We start from the raw sequence: 19,690 nt of genomic DNA, 5'->3' as shown, positions 1-19,690 counted from the left end.
GAGTATTCGTCATCTGAATGCTTTGACTTTGATATTTTAAATATTAATTTACTTTCTAGTATGAAGCCTGTCTCTGCAGAACCAGTGTGAAGCACAATAAGGCATCTACCTGCAGGAACCTTCAGGCCTCCAACATCCTCACTTCCCTTCTAGCACATAGGTCTCAATGGTTCTCATTCATGCATGTTTCATCGAGGTAACAAAAACATGGTTTTTTACTCCTGCATTGATATCAAAAACACAGTTCTTGCGGCTACAATGTCACTTCTCTCTAACAGGAGTTTTCTTCCATCACTGGTCTTTCTGTATTTGAATCTCATTTTCCTTAAAATTCTGAGCATGTCCGATTTTCTGCCATTGCAACTGTCAGCTTCTTTCATGTATGAACAAAGTTTACCTGCTTTAGGATATTCACCTTTACTATACATGTCAAATATTTTCTTGCTGAAATCATCGAGTTTACTCACAAACTTTTTAAATTTCAGCACATACCAGGCAACTTAAAAATAGGTCATCTGTTCTCTTCAGCAGATGTGTTGGCTTGGCTCGTGATGCAGTGAACAATTCTCAACCTGATACCGCACATCTCAGCACTTTGTTCTTGGCTATTAGCAGAATCGGGAGACAATTTGTGATCATACATGGATGCGGTTTCCAGCTCCCATCTAAGGACCTGATACACGCAAAACACTATTCTCTCGTCTGTTTGTGTAATTCTGGGCAAGATTTGTTTTTGCTGCTCATAATGATCAGATTTCCATGAAATAACTTTCAACAAAACGTCATGCACAATGCTAAAACCAGTTGTAAACTCAGTCTGCACAGTACAAAAATTTGAACTCAAGCGCATGCTATGGCTAGCTGACTGCTATTGGTTGGCATATCATGTGACATGTCTGTGCTTCTGCGCATACAGATCTCACCCACCAAGTTACGTTGCATGAGTTCTAGTACAGGAGGTGGAGGACGAGGTAAGATACCAAATTGAATGAGTAGGGAATCAAGCACTGAAGCATTACTGTATTTACCCAAGAGCAGAAGATGACTTTTAACATAAGATGATGATCTTTTTCAAGATGCTCCTTGAGAAATTTTTAATATGAACACATTCTGGCTAATCAAAATTGAAAGCTGTTTTACTGATATATTATTACTCCACAATTCACAATTAAGTGCCTGGCAGAGGGTTCATCAAATCACCATCAAGCTATTCCCCTACCATTCCACTCTCTAACAGTGTGCAGGGAAAAACACACACTTAAAGCTTACCATGCGCACTCTGATTTCTCTTATTTTATTGCGATGATCATTTCTCCCTACGCAAGTGGATGCCAACGAAATAATTTTGCATTTGGAGTAGAAAGTTGATGACTGAAAGTTCACATGAACATCTCACCACAACAAAAATGCCTTTGTTTTAATGGTTGCCACCCCAATTTGTGTATTAAGCCATGGCACTCTCTCCCCTATTTCGCGATAATACAAAAGAAGCTGCCCTTCTTCGAACTTTGACGTCATCCGTCAATCCTATCTGACGTGGATCCCACACCATGCAACAATAGTACAGGGGAGGATGGACAATCATAGTGTAGGCAGTCTCTTTAGTATGTCTTGGATTTTCTAGGTGTTCTGCCAAGAAATTGCACTCTTTGGCTCACATTCTCTACAAAATGATCTATGTGATTGTTCCAAGTTTAGTTATTCATAACTGTAATACCTAAGTATCTACTTGAATTCACAGTCTTTAGATTTGTGAAATTTATCATGTAACAAATTCAGTGGATTCCTTTTCATTGTCATGTGGATGACTTCATACTTTTCATTATTTACAGTCAATTGGCACTTTTCGCACCATACAGATATCTAGTCCAAATCATTTTGCAATTGGTTTTGATCACCTGAGACTCTACAAGATGATTAATGACAGCATCATCCGCAAATAATCTATGAGGGTTGCTCAGATTGTCTCCAAAATTATTTATGCAGACCAGGAACAGCAGGGGGCCTATAACACTTTCTTGGGCAATGCTAAATATTACTTCTGTTTTAATTGATGACTCTCCTTCAGTTACTATGTGCTATGACATTTCTGATAGGAAATCACAAATCCAGTCACACAACTGAGACAATATTCCATAGGCACACAATCTGATTACAAATCGTTTGCAAGGAATTGTATCAAGAGCCTTCTGGGAAACTATAAATATGGAATTGACTTGACATCCCCTAATGGTAGCACTCGCTATTTGATGAGAATAAAGAACTAGCTGTGCTTCTTAAGAACGATATTTTTTGAATCCGATCATATAATTTATTTGGTATATATCCCTCAATTGCCATTGATATTATTTCTTTCAATTTAAATCCCTGTCTGGTCTACACTTACATAGTCAGGCTGGAAGGAGTCGAGACTGCCTCCTAGAAGGGCATCGAGCAAATTTTTATCTGCTTTTTTGAATAGATATACATTGCATTTAGTTTTGGGAGATTTGGACATTACGGTACTTAGTTTTGCTATGTTCTCATGGTCAATAGTCCCTGTATCCATAATGATGCCCCCTATTTGCTCAGGATTATTTTTTGCTAAGAGGTCAAGTACGTTTCAGCAATCATTTAGGCTTTGAGCAGGGTCCTGAACTAATTGTCCCAATAATTTTCTGAAAAAGCATTCAGTATGATTTTGGATAACGTTTTTTTGCCTACCACCAGCTTTAAACACATACTTTCACCAACATAAAGTATCTGCCTAAAAATGTTAACATTGTAATGACAGGCAAGAAAAGAGGTAATGAATTTCTAGCACTGAAATTTAAATCATCCTCCTCTTTGCTGTTGTCATGAATATTTGACTATTTTCCCCAAATATATCACAAATTACAAGGATGTACTTAGGTTGGGACCTAAGAGCACAGCTCATATTGCTGCAATTGAAACAAGCAATTATTAACTTTATAACCTTGGTTGTTACAAATATTTGGCTTTTTCTTCCGATTTTCGTGGTTCTGGTTGTGGTGGGACTTAACAAAATAGCTGTTTTTTCCAAGTACATAGAGGATTTTCTATCTATCCTGATGTGAGAATGTAACAATACACTAGACTTTCACTAATCCGGCCATTCCTGGCACAGATGGGTGCTGGATTAGCGGAAGTGCCTGATTATTGTGTGTCTGAAATTTACTTTATTAATTTATTTTTTTATTTATTTTGAAAACATTGGGGTTATAGTGTACTGTACTTTATTAAACCAAAGAATACAATTTTAAAACATAGAGGATTTACTTTATTAAATCCAAAAATACATTAATTTTCAAAGAAAACTTAATCCTTGAGTGTACAATATACCGTACATAATTATACAGTCATAACACTCACTATGAAACTCCCTAATTTTTAACTGTCACAATGATGATACACAACGGTGGTGTGTTTTATCATGCAACTGCTTTACAAGCATTACATCAGTACTGCATGTATCTGGTTGTTGCATAATGTACTCTAGGAAGACCTTGGCAGCTTCAGCACCAGCAGTGTGAGAAATCTTCATGCTCTCTCCTCCTGTGTCCTCATTTTCATCACTTTCATCATTACTTTCTTGCATGCTTTTGATTATTTCTTCATCTGTTAAAGTTTAGTCTGTATCACAGTTTTCCTCATTTAGCCACTTAGTACCATCTTCATCATCAATTTCTTCCCCTCCTGGAAGGTTGTAGAACATGTCAGTGTACAAAGTAATTGATAATTCCGAATTGACTGGCTCATCGCTATCACTCACTATTGGATCCAATTCGGCATCAATGGATGGCCACAATTTTCTCCAGCTCTTCTTCATGGTAGTGCTCTCCACTTTATCCCATGCTTTGGCTGCTTGATAAAAAAAATAAAAATAAAAAAAAAATAAAAATAAAATAAAAAAAAAGCTTCAAATATGTTAATTGCTTTCCATGCCTTCAGCATAGCCTCGTTAGAGTTGTTTTCACTTTTGTTCAGCAAGGAGACGAGAAGTGAATGTCGATAATGATGTTCAATTGATTCCAAAATTCCCTGGTGCATGGGCTGATTAGGGCTGTCACATTGGGTGGGATAAGGAGTGCGTGTATACCATCCAACTTTAGAGGAACATCTGAAGGATGACTGGGAGTATTGTCAATTATAAGGATAGCTTTCAGTGGAAGCTTTCCCTTCTTTAGCTCTTTTCTCACTGCTGGCACAAACATTTCATGTCTGTCCATCCGCACTTTCTTCTGAGTGCAATACTGCACTGGTAGAGTATTTATGTCAGTGTGTTGAAAACAACGTGGACGTTGGGATTTTCCAATCACCATAAGTTTATGACTCCCATTTGCATTACAACACGCCATTAATGTTACGTGCTGTTTCTGTTGCCTGTAACCATGAGCTTCCTTCTCGTTGTTGGCAGCTAATGTATTTGAAGAAAGCATCTAGTAAAAGACTCCTGTTTCATCATCATTATAAAAGTTATACAAGACAGCAGCAGTTAAATCTTCTTCCTCTATTATCTTCTGTATCTTGCTTACAAACTCATCAGCGTCCTTATCGTTAGCTGAACGACTTTCCCCGGTGACTGTCAGCTGCCGAATGTCATGTAGTTTTTTCCAGTTTGATAGCCAACCTTCGTTCACTGCAAACAAGTTACTATCGCCAAGTTGTTTGTTAATTGCAGCTGCATTTTCATTTATAATTGGGACACTGACTGGAATTTGTTTACTGTGTTGTTGTTTGAACCATCCATAAACAGCTACGTCCAGTTCTTCATTCTCACTCTTTCGCATATCCTTCCGTTTTCCCAACTCCCTATCCATTTGTGTTGAGTATTGTTGAATAACATCATCTTTCTTTTTGATGTCATAAATACTTGTTCATTCAACATTGAAATCAGCAGCAATGTCATTCTGCGAAGAACCTCAGTTTAACTTATCTAAAATTTCAAGTTTCTGCTTGAGGTCTAGTGTAAAGTGTTTCCTTTTAGAAGACATGAGTCCGAACTGTAAAAAAGCTACAATTTCAAAGACAACAGATAAAGCATTGATTAACTAAGCATTATTGCACACGATAATTCATCATGCACATGTTTTTGGATGTGCACCGGATTAATGAGAGGCTGTCCACTGCTCTCTCTCATCCATTTTCATTCCCTTCAGTGTGCACTGACAATATTGCTCCACAAAACATACAAGTATGCTGCTGGAACCTATCTGGACTTTTACCATCTCCTGTATAAATTTATACTGTTGTTGAACATTTATCCAATTTTAACATCAGTTCAATTCTGACTACAAATGGATTCAGGCAAACTGCAGTTTAAATTTAGTAGATATTCATATAAAGACAATGTACATGGTATAGATTACCATGGTTGGCAGCAGGACAAAATTTGCTGCCCACTCACCACTCTCCTTCCCACATTTGCCCTAGTTCTCAGCCAAGCTGGTGTCAGTGCTTCCCCCTCCAGCAATTCTGAATTCTTCAAAAGAGATAGTGCTACTGCTCGAGCAGTTTTCTTCACATCTTGAGAAATCTTGGGTTTCATTCAATCTTTATATGGCTCTGCAATCTAGTAACTTTTGTTGGTACTATTTCTACGATGTTTCTTAGCGTTTTAATATATTATGGATTTTAATTAATACAAGTAACTGAGAAGTGCAGACTGCAAGTCCTGCTGGGCATATGTCACATTTAACAGTAACAAATAAATAAGGAAAAAAACTGCAATCACAATTCAGTCCAATTTTGAGTTTTTGCCTGTCCTGTCTAGTTATGTCTGCTGGTACTATCTTCATGATAGGTCTAGCCGCTGTAATTTATTCTCAAGATAGTAATTATTGTCAGTTTAAAATTATTTATTTTGTTTATTAGGGATTTTAATTCTTGATTAACTATCTTTCTTGTTTCATTTAAATGTTATTATCTAGTTTTCAAGCTCATTACAAGATGGTAATGTTTTTACCCATTTTTCTAAAATGTGAATAGGGATTAAAATGTTCATTTACAACGCATTTAGTAAATCATGTCAAATGAGTAGTCCAACTGGCCTATGCCATAGTAATGCAGAGGCAATCCATCCAAGTCTGCATACAAATGGGTTCACATGTTCCATTATCAACTTTCAGAGTTAGATCAAAAAAGGAATCTTTTCTTTGAGGTATACACTGAAAACAACACCACCTGAAAACCATCATTGCCATTATACAAGTGCAGTACGCAAGCGCAAAAAAATGAATATCAAGGGCATTTTTTCAGATATGGAGGATGTGTGCAGAATAACTTTTTCCTCTGTCTAATCATTGCTTAATTCCTCCACAGAGCTAAAGAATTTATCGGCATTCTCCAACATCAAAACAGATGAACATTTACTTTCAAGGCTTTAAACTAGAATAAATCGAGCTTTTACTTACACACTGATCGATGATGACAGCATATAAGACATTCAAATGCTAAAAGCTGTGCGTCTTCTGGTACCAAATTTGCTCCGGCACAGAATGTAGTTATACAGTTTACTAAAACTTTTGGAGACATGTCCATCCCAGATGTATCACTCCCCTCAATTTCTTTAACTGCTTCCCTCTGAATTCGTGGTGAGTCAAGGAACTTGGTAAATTCTCTCAAAAGTGATACAGCAAGCTGTGTTCCTCCCAAAACAGAAACAAGTTTTTTCACAGAAGCATGGCAATGCTGACGCACTTTGGATGCAGGTGAAGTCATACAAAATATAATGGCTTTATGCAATGGATTTGCTTTGCCATTTAATTTATGAGGGTGGTCAAGTAACAGTCTTTCACATAACTGCATAACATGGCACAAAGCTGAAAAAGACACAAAACATGCCCAATTAGTTTCTCTATACTAAATTTTTCATAATTATTTTTGAAATTATGCAAACAAAGAGTAAATATACCATCATCTGAAGCAATAGTTAGGAATTTATCAGATACAAAAAGCTGTTTGTCCATATCCAGTACTATATTCCATAAATTTCCTAATTTCTTCTCTAATGCAACATCTGCTGAAGCCATTTTCAGAAGCATACATGTTGCACTCAGAGCTTCTGTCACAACAGGAATCTGCAAATAAAAATAATACTTTTAGGAAAAAGAGTCAGTATGTATGGATTCTGTGAACATTTTTAGAACATTCCAATGAATACCCTTAACTTACATACATAGTCAACAATTCATGAATGCTGACAGATTCTGGAACAGAAAATTTTTAATAAGGTTCCAGGTCTCCACAAAGATAACTGCACAATATTTAGCTTACAATGACATATCTCCAAGATGTAATAATCATTGTTTTTTGTTAAACAACAGAAAATATAGATATCTGCCATCCAATATGAAAAACGTGTCTGTAGCAGGTTTTAGTAATGGGCTGTCATGTCTGGAATTTTTTTCCAAGACTTTCTTTTTTTACATTACTGATGAGTTTCATGGAATTCAGTGTTGTACAGACAATGTTTGAAGTTCAGTTCAACATTCTACAGAATATACAATATAAAATGATATTCCCTAACGAATTATATCTTTTCTTTCCCAACAGGACAAGAAGCAATTTTATACCACCAGTCTGTTTATACTAGAATCAGTCAGCATATTTTTGTGATTAACTTGTGATATCTTAAGCGTCAACAAACACTCGGTAACAACCGCTGCCCTAATACACCACAAAGAAGAATTAACAAAACTGGTGGAATATCATCACAGACACCAGTGGCTTCCTTTTCCTGTATTCAGATATTCTGATCTTGACATTAGTACTGAATTACAGTCTCTCAGACACTATAAACTAATTACTCAGAATGTAGAGAGATTCTTTGTTGTGTTTTGCTCAAGATTCACAGTAGTCACTGATGATCTGCTTCTGACAGGTAGACTTCTCAGTTGATATTACAAAGGATAAGCTAAGAAGATGAAACTGCCCTACCTTCCACTTCTGTTAGGAAGTAGTTTATCTTGTCACAAAACTGAAGTAGATAGTTCCTGTGAGTTAGTATGGCCAGAGGTCATTCTTGGCAACCAGAATAAAATAATACTTGCATCCTTTTAACGAACCCCCAATTCAGATGATACAATTGCTGAAAGGTTCAAAGGAAACTCAAGTTTGATTTCAAACACGTACCTGACTCCCACAAATATAGTTGGTGGTGACTAATTTACCCTCAATATGTTGTCGAAAATACATATTTAAATCTGAAGGCAAGCATGGACATCACCGAAAATTGTGCTAAATGCATTCTCAGAAAATTATTTTGAGCAGTTAGTTCATGAGCCCATGAGAATAGTAAATGATAGTGAAAACACACTTGACCTCTTAGCAACACGTAATTCTGAGCTAATAACAGGCATCAAAACAGATACAAGGACTAGTGAACACAGTGTTGCCACAACGAGACTGAATATTGTAACACCCAAATCTTCCTAAAATAAATGAAAGATATAACTACTCAAAAAATCAGACAAAAATTCACTTAACCTCTTCCTGAACAGACAACCTCCACTCCTTCCAAATGAACAATATAAGCGTAGACCAAATGTGGCTTGAATTCAAAGATACAGTATCAGCGGCAAGTGAGAGATTTATACTAAATAAATTAAGAAACGACAGAGCTGATCCCCTTTGGTGCACAAAACGGTTCTGAATACTGTTGCAGAAACAACGAAAAAACCGTGCCAAATTTAAAAACATGCAAAATCTCCAAGATTTGCAATCTTTTACAGAAGTGCGGACTTCAATGCGAGAAGCTTATAATAGTTTCCACAAGAAAATTTTGGCTTGAAACCTAGCAGAAAATCCAAAGAAATTCTGGTCATACGTGAAGTATGCTAGCAAAAAGCCACAATTAATGCCCTCCTGCACGATAGCAACGGAAATACTATCAACGTCAGTGCTGCCAAGGCAGAGTTACTAAACACAGCCTTCAGAAATTCCTCCATCAAAGAAGACAAAATAAATATTCCAGAATTCAAATGAAGATCAGCTTCAGCTGCCAAGACGAGTAACATAGAAGTAGATATCCTCGGAGTAGTGAAGCAACTTAAATCACATAACAAAAGCAAGTCTTCTAGTCCAGACTGTATACCAGTTATGTTCCTTTCAGAGCATGCTGATACAATAGCTCCTTGCTTAACAATCATATACAACCATTCGCTCGATGAAAGTACCGTACCCAAAGACTGGAGAGTTGCACAGGTCACACCAATGTTCAAGAAAGATAATAGGAGTAATTCACTAAATTACAGGCCCATACCATTAACGTTGATATGCAGCAGGATTCTGGAACATTTATTGTGTTTGAACATAATGAAATACCTTGAAGAGAACGGCATATTGACTCACAGTCAACATGGATTTAGAAAAAATCATTCTTGTGAAATACAACTAGCCCTTTACTCACATGAAACGTTGAGTGCTATTGATAAAGGATTTAATATTGATTCCATATATTTAGATTTTCAGAAGGCACTGTACCACATAAGGGATTGTAGTGAAGTTGCATGCTTATGGGATATCATCTCAGTTATGTGACTGGAGTTGTGATTTCCTGTGAGAGAGAACACAGTTTGTATTAACTGATGGACAGTCATCGAGTAAAACAGAAGTGATTTCTGGCATTTCGTAAGGTAGTATTATAGACCCTTTGCTGTTCCTTATCTATGTAAATGATTTAGCAGACAATCTGAGCAGCTGCCTTAGGATGTCTGCAGATGATGCTGTCGTTTAATGACTAGTTAAGCCATCAGAATATCAAAACAAATTGCAAAACGATTTAGAAAAGATGTCTGTATGATGCAAAAATTGGCAATTGACCCTAAATAATGAACAGCACGAGGTCATCTACACGAGTGCTAAAAGAAATCTGTTAAACTTCGGTTACAGAATAAAACAGTCAACTCTAAAGGCCATAAAGTCAACTAAATACCTAGGAACTACAATTACGAACAACTGAAATTGGGAGGACCACATCGACAATGGTGTGAGGAAGGATAACCAAAGTCTGTGTTTTATTGGCAGGGCACTTAGAAAATGTAACAAATCTACTAGAGATACTGCCTACACTATGCTTGTCTGTCCTGTTTTAGAATACTGTGGCGCAATGTGGGATCCTTATCAGATAGGATTTACAGAGTACATTGAGAAAGTTCAAAGAAGGGCCACACTTTTGTATTATCACAAAATAGGGGAGAGAGTTCAAATGGTTCAAATGGCTCTGAGCAGTTTGGGACTTAACATCTGAGGTCATCAGTCCCCTAAAACTTATAACTACTTAAACCTAACTAACCTAAGGACATCACACACATCCATGCCTGAGGCACAATTCGAACCTGCGACCATAGCGGTCGCACAGTTCCAGACTGAAGTGCCTATAACCGCTCGGCCACCACGGCCGGCCGGGGAGAGAGTATCACTGAAATGATACAGGATTTGGGGTGGACGTCATTGAAACAAAGCTGTTTTCCTTGTGGCGGAATCTTCTCACAAAATTCAATCATCAACTTTCTCCTCCAAACGTGAAAATATTTTGTTGACATTGCCCTACCCCAGGGAGAAACGACCATCATAATAAAATAAGGAAAATCAGAGTTCACACAGAAAGATATAGGTGTTCGTTTTTTCCGCGTGCTGCACAAGATTGGAATAATAGAGAATTATTGTGAAGGTGGTTCAATGAACCTTCTGCCAGGCACTTTAATGTGATTTGCAGAGTATACATGTAGATGTAGATGTACAGATAACTGCTATCTGCGTAGTTCAGAAAAGCTGGGGGTGGAGCTGAGGATCCAGGTGGCCAGATTGTTAAGCAGCCATTGAAATCAAGCGTGTTACGTTCAGCAGCATGTTGTGCCATACGGTAGTCTACTTTGCTTTTCGCCACAGTTTGGCAGAGGCCGTTTCTCTTGCTAGACGCCGACCCTCCTTTTCCACTATGCCCCCCCCCTCCTCCCCTCACACTCCACTTCCTGATTCCTGCACCTGGCAGTCTCTAATCCCCGCATGCCCTGCCAGACAGAGTTGTTCTCTCCCCCACCCATACCTTCCTATCCCTCTCCCCTCCCTGCTCCACTTCAGATAGCTATTCACATTATAGTCACATTCCAGTCAGAGCTGCCAGTTGTGGCAGCCAAGTGTGCATGAGGTGCACTTGCCGGTGAGAATGTGTCTATGTTTTCTCTGCTGAGGAAGGCTTTTGTTGATAGCTACATGTTTAAGTCTTTTTGTTGTGTCTGTCTGCAATTCAATGGGTCATCTTTACAGTGAGTAGCAAATCTGTCCTACTCCTAATATTGCTGCTGTTCAGGTTTCTGATATGTGGTCACATTAATGTAACTGGATGATGTATTACTTCCCTGCACACCCATTTCGGTTGTAAGCTGGTTGAAAAATGACCCAGAATCTGAGGATACTTTTCTCTACCTTAGTTTTGTAACTATTACATCAGTCTGACATTTTTCCTTTCTTGTGCTCGATGAGTGAATGCTGAATTCCCTATCAACTGAGTCATTGTTAAAACCCCTATAACAAAAAACATAAATTGTCACTCAATGGTTAAAAAATAGCCCTCTTTAACAAAGGACTACACAGAGTTCAAAACAGAACTCTAAAGATCTTTCTGATTATTCTTTATGTGCTGTAAATATCCTCTCATGAATGCACAGCATTACCCCCAAAAATGGTATGATCAATGGAATGCTTGTCAGAAACAGGTTGGTGACATTAGCAAAACTTTGTCCCCGCATAAGAGCTGAAATATGATAGCATATGAGTTCTGTAACAATAATATAATTCATTACAGTAGTGTGAAATTAATAGATGTATTGTTTTAAAACAAAATAACAATCATTAACACCAGTATTATGGATCTGTACATTTTGGCAGGTTTATATTAGTGTAACCTGCATTCCAACCAAATTACAAAAAGCTTCTCTAACAACCTAAAGCCCACGAAACCTAGGACGGCACTTCCGCGCATGGAGGCAGAGTGGAAAGGAAGCACGGGGGAATGAGAACTGCACATGCGCGGCAGCTGAGAGTGGGCAAACAAAATCTACGTTGCCAAAATGCATTGTTGCAGGCAACAGTCAGGCTCGTTTGACTACAGTACATTGTATTATACGTTCAAATCTATAAGGGGAATAATAAATATTAAAATCAATTCCGATCAATCACCATGAGAGAAATATTAATTCATGTCCACTGCTCCACAGATTTACTCTGTGTGACATTGGAAGGCGAGAACAGCTGACAAAGCTTTGTGAAGACGTGAAGTACAATTTTTTTCAAAATGACATTGAAAATGCTTGCAATAATTACCATTTATTGCAACTTGAACTGCAGTAAAGTAAAAATTTAATACACAACAAAATTAACTTCACACACAAACCGAAATCATTATATTTGCTTGACAACTGCTTCCGTGTGTGTGTGTGTGTGTGTGTGTGTGTGTGTGTTGGTAGTTAAGTGTAATCACTGCATGTAAAAAAGAATTAGTGGTAAGACTTACGCAAAAGTGGTCAGTAAGTCGTCATATTTTTTGTTGTTAATAGGCATTATGAGTGTAAACTAACACGTTCAATACTGCAGTGAGAGACCACATTTATAATCCATTGAACAAGCAAACAATTAACCATCATATGCGAATAACTCCAGGGAATTTGACCAATAACATCGAAAACCACCAATATCTCGACAAGTAACAGTTACTGTCATTTTAGGGCCTTACCAGTTCATGACTTGAAAATGACAGATTTACAACAGGGTGGGAGAAGCTTAACTTCTCCTTGGGCAATATGTTGAACATTATAGGCTGTGTAATTAAAAGGATACAAATTCCTAATCAAAAGGCTTGGAAGTTTTCATTATTATGTATGCAACTGATATGTTGACAAACACTTTTTAAAACAACAAGTCTTTAAAACTAAGAAATATTATTACTTTCTTCCAAAGTCTATATCGTAATACCACCGTCACTTCTATTTGAGTCTGTTTCTGAACAATCTGATTTTAAATTCACGATGATAGGTTCAAGATTTATATCCATCGTCACTTCCCTTTCAAATTCTTCTCTCTGAAGCTTTTCAGCATGCCACACAGAATATGCCTATGCTACAGGTGGGATGTTGTCTGTTGCCTCATTGTCTATTACCTCATGCACAAGTGATTTACAGAAAAGGCAAAGGGAGAGGAATGAAATTGGGGTGGGGGGAGGGGGGCAGGGGGAGTGTTACAAGAAGGCTGTACGGCAGTACACCACCTGGAAAGGGAAGCAGTAGTGGGGACAGAAAAGAGAAAAGGAAAGATAAGGTGAGGGAATGGGAAACAGCTTAGCTAAGATTTAGGCCAGGAAGATTGGGGAAGAGCTCAGGACATCCATGAGGGGCAATTCCCAGCTGTACAGCAAAGAGAAACTTTTGTAGGAAAGCAGCATCCAAATAGCACGCATAGTGAAGTAGCTTTTTATGTCATCTGTGGTACGCATATGTATCCAACTGTCTATCCAACTGTCTATTCACATAAACAGCCACCACCAAAATGTGGCAAGCCGCCAATTTGACCATTCAGTTGCAGAAGATGCTGCACACAACACTAATGGCTTCACAGCTGCTTCACTACACATGCCGTTTAGACACACACTTCCAGTCCTAGTTTCTCTGAACCACACAGTTTGGAACTGTCTCTGCAGCATATACTATGCTCTCGCAATCCTCTTGGCCTCAACTTCTGCAAAACCTATTTCCCATTTCTTCCCTTTCTCCCTTCTGCCCCCAACACTCCTTTCCCATACAGATCATGAATTGCTTTCTTCTATCAATCTTCCTCTCCCTCTGCTCCCTTTTCTACCATTATCGCTTTGTCTCTTCCTTCCCCGTATCCCCTTTACCTCTACCCTCATTTCCTTTCCTCCCCTCCCTTTTCCCTGCACACTGTATTTACCACATAAATGTCCTATCCTCTGAACACCTTTCATCTTGCTATGCAACCATTAATTCATCTGTCAAAAGACCAGCCTCACACTATCCCACTACCCCTTCCTCACCTTGCACATTTTCTCCTACCCTTTCATCGCCTCTATCTAATCAGACAGCTGCCCTCGATAAGCATTAATCAACAGTCCATTTCACTGTCAAGGTGAGCATTTGGGTATCTGTGTGGTTGTGTGTGAATGTGTGTGCTTTTCCTAGAGAAAGAGAGAGAGCTCAAAAAGTTAGTGTAAATAATGTATTCTATCAATTTCGTCTTTGCGCACACACATCAGTCAGCTATATGCGAGTGTCTGCCTTTCCTTTATTTTATGTATTTTTTCAGTATAACACATCTGATAGAGCAATATTAACATATATCAAGAAACCAGTATATAAATTTGAAAGAGTGATGAATCTTTGTGAAAGTTAAAGAATGGCCATTAAGATGAACCAGTATTAAGAGCTTGAGATTTTCTTTTTTTTTTTTACACAACTAGCAGACCAGACAAAAATTACTTAATTAACAAACTCAATCAAATCTTTTTCAAGTTTTTCAAAGATATTAAAGTGGTATCAGTAAACTACAAACAATGTTTGTGAAATCTATCTCTACTTGTAGTTGGACTAAAATATGTGATGCTCTAACATACCCCTACAAATCTATATTTCCATATTCCTGATTTCCATTGTAGTTTCATTTTCTTTTAAAAATTAAAGTAATTAAATTCATATTGTTTGAAAATTAGACATCTTGATAATTCCATAACTATAGTGTACCTCAGTTGCTTTAAAGTATCTCTCACCACTGTCCAAAATATCTGTTATACCAGCAAAAATTTTTGCACTGTTAAGACCTGCAAAATATTATTGCAATTTCTGTGCACATATAGTGGGCTATGGCAGCATTCAGCAAGTGTAATGATCAATTAAGTACAGCTTCTGTACACTTTTAGAAATATGTAAAGCACCTTCCAGTGCTGTATATATTGTTAATAATCCTCACTAGTGCAAGAGGACACATGACATTTTTCTCACATTGTATTCTGACATATACAAGGTGGTCGGAAATTCCCATTACAGACTTCTGGGACTTGTAAAAAACAGACGATAGTTTGAACAAGACAGATGACAACAAAGACTGACAAGAGGGTTGCATAAGGAGGTGTGATGCCCAAATGGGCTAATATAACAATGAAAATAATCAATTATTGGCAATATAACGTAAATGGATAGATAAAAAAATCTACTCACCAAGTGGCAGCAGGGGCAAACACACGCAAAAGAATTTTACTTTTAAAAGCTTTCAGAGCCACTTGCTCCTTCTTCTGGCAGAAGAGTTGAAGGGGAAGGAAGAGGGGTGAAGGAAAAGAAGAAACCCAGTATTTAGAGATTCCAGGAATTTCAACAGGTCAGATTCAGCATGGGTACATACAGCAAAGATATCATCAATGTAACTAAACCAAACCAGTTTTCATTACCCTCAGTGACTTTCACTTTCTGTCCGGCAGTTTTGAAAATTTTGTCTTCTTTCACAACTTTCCCTACCTCCTTATCTTCCAATCTATTTTTCAGCCACTCTTGTGGCTAGAAGTTCTTGTCCCTCATTGCTTCTTGTTAACCACTGTCTGTTCTCAAGATTTTTTTTACTAATTTTTCTGATTTTTCCCTTCTTCCCAAATTTTCTTCCATTTTTCTATCTTTTTCCATCCTCTGCCTCTCGTTTTTGTCATTCCCACCATTTCTAACAATCTAAACCGTCCTCTCTTGCCCTGATGAATCCCACCGCATGTTACACCTGTTCTTTTCGAAAAGATCAGACTATGGAAAATCCAGGATGGAACTTAACAATATAATGAAAAGATAAGTTGCCACTCACCATATGGCAAAGATGCTGAGACGCAGAGTGGCACAACAAAAAGACTGTCACAAATAAAGCTTCCAGCCTGTAAGGTCTTCATAAAAAATAAGACGACACACACACGCACACACACGCGTGCACACACACACCTCACAACTGCTGCTATAGCAGCTATGTGCAGTTGGGAGGTTAGACGGAGGGCAGGGCAGAGATGAGGGAGTGGGGGGTGGATGCGGGTGGAAAAGAAGAGAAGTAAAAAGACTAGGTGTGATGGTGGAATGAGGGCTGTATAGTGCTGGAATGGGAACTGGAAGGCTAGATAGGTGAGGAAAATGACTACCGAAGATTAAGGCCAGGAGGATTACAGGAACATATGATATATTACAGGGAAACTTCCCACCTACGCAATTAAGAAAAGCTGGTGTTGGTGGGAATAATCCATATAGCACAGGCTATGAAGCAGTAACTGAAATGAAGGATGTCATGTTTGGCAGCGTGCTGACCAACCGGGTGGTCTACTTGTTTCTTGGCCACAGTTTATCAGTGGCCAATCATGCCCACAAAGAATGCAGCACAATGGTTGCAGCTTAGCTTGTAGATCACATGGCTGGTTTCATAGGTAGTCCTGCCTTTGATGGGATAGGTGGTGATTGTGACCAGACTGGAGTAGGTGGTGGTGGGAGGCTGTATGGGACAGGGCTTGCATCTAGGTACGTTACAGGGGTATGAACCATGTGGTAAGGGGTTGGGAGCAGGGGTTGTGTATGGATGGACGAGTATATTGTGTAGGTTCAGTGGACGGTGAAGTACCACTGTGGGAGGGGTAGGAAGGATAGTGAGCAGGATATTTCTCATTTCGGGGCACGTCGAGATGTAGGCAAAACCCCAGGGGAGAAAGTAATTCAGTGATACTGAATTACAAGTGGAATGCTCCTCTGTGGCCAGAAAGTGAGACTTTGGGGGGTGCTGGGGGACTGGAAAGATCAGGCACAGGAGATTTGTTTTTGTACATGGCTGGGAGGATAAGTACAGTCTGAGAAGGCTTCAGTGAGACACTCGGTATATTTCGAGAGAGACTGCTTGTCACTGCAGATGTGACTACCACGGGTGGCTAGGCTGTTTGGAAGGGACTTCTTGGTATGGAACAGGTGGCAACTGTCAAAGTAGAGGTATAGCTGGTGGTCTGTAGGTTTGACGAGGACGGAGGTACCGATGTAGCCATCTTTGAGGTGGAGGTCAACATCTAGGAAGGTGGCTCGTTGGGTTAAGTAGGAGGAAGTGAAGCAAATGGGGAAGAAGTTGTTGAGGTTCTGGAGGAATGTGGATAGGGTGTCCTCACCCTCAATCCAGATAGCAAAGATGTCATCGGTGAATATGAATGTGGTGAGGGTTTTAGGATTCTGGGTGTATAGAAAGGATTCCTCTAGATGGCCCATGAATAGGTTGGCACAGGATGGTGCCATGTGGGCACACATAGATGTATCTCGGATTTGTCTGTAGGTATTGCCATCAAAGGAGAAACAATTGTGGGTAAGGATATAGTTGGTCATGGAGGTTGTTGGTTTGGAATCTTCCGGGCATTGGGAAAGGTAGTGCTCAATAGCGGTAAGGGCATGGGCATTAGGGAAGTTAGTGTAAAGGGGGATGGCATCAACAGGAGGGCACCATGTGGTAAAGGAACAGGAACTGTGGAGAGTCGGTGGAGGAAATGGTTGGTATCTTTTAAAAGATTTTTTAAAAGGTGTGTGTGTCTGTCTTCAATTTTTGAGGAAGGCCTTACAGGCCGAAAGCTTTATCTGTAAAAGTCTTTTTGTTGTGCCTATCTGCGACTCAGCATCTCCGCTGTATGGTGAGTGGCAACTTTTCTTTTCACAATATTGTCACTTTTCGAAAACAAGCTTTTACATTATCAAAGCTAAGGTCTCACATTCTGTTTCTCGAAATTTACTTGTCATTTGGTATTGCTCCCAAAGGCCTAACACTGAAAGTCCCTTTTTCAAGATGTAATCCTACTCTACCCCAGTCTCTTTTACAATTTCAAACACAGCAATCTCTTGCACTTACCTTACTGATCTGTGACCCATATACCTCATCTCCCGGTTTGCACTCTACCAGACTTCTCTCCTCCTACAAAATTCTGCAGTTATCTGCCCCTCATGTTTCCCTGGATGATATCATCTGCCAAGCTAACTTCAGACTGTAACAACATGCCAGGCTTCACCTCAAAAAACTATCCCACCTTCTCCTAAACTACCTGAACAGTGGTGTACCATTTTTGTCCATCTGCAGCTCTCCAAACAGCCACAAAATCAACCACCACTCCTCACCTGCAAACCAAGCATGGCTAACCTCCTTAACATCCCACAGCCTTCACCACTATCTCCCAGACCAGTAATAACTCATAATCACAAGAACCAGTCACAACAGTATACTGTTCTCAACCTCTCATCCAAAGCACTCCCCCCTCCAAATTACCTGTATCATCGATGGGTCTCACTTTCAGCCCTAAACCTGCATTTAACCATGCTGTTTAGGTGAAGGACCTACTTTCCTGTACACGTAATGTCAACTGGAAATATCACTTTGCAATCCAATCCCAAAATCTTCCCAACAGCAAACCTGACATTGAACCTAGCCTTCAACAGCTCAGACCACGATCCCAACTTTATCCACCACCACTACCTCAGATTCATCCCTTACAAGCATTCCAAGAATTCTCACATAAAACACTGCTTCACAACCTTTCCTCAGGTCCCTACAACATGACACTAACCTGTCCTCTGCATAACTAACCTGTCCTCTGCATAACTAACCTGTCCTCTGCATAACTAACCTGTCCTCTGCATAACTAACCTGTCCTCTGCATAACTAACCTGTCCTCTGCATAACTAACCTGTCCTCTGCATAACTAACCTGTCCTCTGCATAACTAACCTGTCCTCTGCATAACTAACCTGTCCTCTGCATAACTAACCTGTCCTCTGCATAACTAACCTGTCCTCTGCATAACTAACCTGTCCTCTGCATAACTAACCTGTCCTCTGCATAACTAACCTGTCCTCTGCATAACTCTAGGTTCTACATTCCCTCAAAGCTGATGACTCTGTCCTTACCCTCCCAGCAAGCAAAAGATCTACCATTGTGGTAATTGACTGACACGAGTATGTTGGTGAAGGTCTACGTCAGCTGTCTGATGCCTTTACTTACAACATCTGCCTTCAAGACTTCATTCCTGTGATGCAAACTGACCTGCAGTCCCTGCTAAAAACCTAAGGACCCTCACAAGGACTTACACCTCAATCCACAGAACTTCTTACCCATCCAAACCATGCACCTCAACCTTTTACCTTCTTCTTAAAATCTACAAACCCAATCATCCAGGCTGTCCTACTGTTGCCAGCTTCAAAGCACCCAACGAACGTACATCTGCCTTAGTTGACTAACACCTGCAACCTATAGTACTAAGACTTCCCTCCTACATTAAAGATACCAAACATTCCTTAGATGATCTGAAATCCATGTCCATCCCACTCCCACCACACACATGCTTGTCACCATTGATGCTGTGTCTCCCTCTATACCGACAACCCACACATACATGGTATGCCTGCTGCTGAACATTTCCTCAGTGAATGCCCACCTGATTCCAAACCAATGACATACTTTCTTGCTCACCTTAATCAACTTAATACTTACCAACAATTACTTCACGTTTGAGGAGCAGATACATAAACAGATCAGGGGTACGGCCATGGGAACCAGGATGAGTCCTTCCCATGCCAACCTTTTCATGAGTCGCTTGGAGGGGGCTTTTTTCCTGGCGTCCATAAACCATCAGGCCCTGGTTTGCTTTAGATACA

At 39.3% G+C, this 19,690-nt stretch overlaps 1 protein-coding gene across 1 annotated transcript in view; it reads right to left on the bottom strand.

Annotated features, from left to right (window-relative positions):
- The window catches only part of LOC126412568 (eIF-2-alpha kinase activator GCN1), a 255,275-nt gene that overhangs the window by 151,880 nt on the left and 83,705 nt on the right, over window positions 1–19,690 (bottom strand). Inside the window, exons 10-11 of the mRNA XM_050082216.1 lie at window positions 6,914–7,079; window positions 6,414–6,821 (exon numbers count right to left, since the gene is read on the bottom strand). Coding sequence (XP_049938173.1) covers window positions 6,414–6,821; window positions 6,914–7,079 — 574 coding nt within the window. The remainder of the gene's footprint in view (window positions 1–6,413; window positions 6,822–6,913; window positions 7,080–19,690) is intronic.

The sequence above is a fragment of the Schistocerca serialis genome, chromosome 1 (assembly GCF_023864345.2).
Source record: "Schistocerca serialis cubense isolate TAMUIC-IGC-003099 chromosome 1, iqSchSeri2.2, whole genome shotgun sequence".
Taxonomy (NCBI): domain Eukaryota; kingdom Metazoa; phylum Arthropoda; class Insecta; order Orthoptera; family Acrididae; genus Schistocerca; species Schistocerca serialis.
The sequence above is the reverse complement of the archived record's forward strand: the minus strand, read 5'-3'. Positions and strand labels throughout refer to the sequence as shown.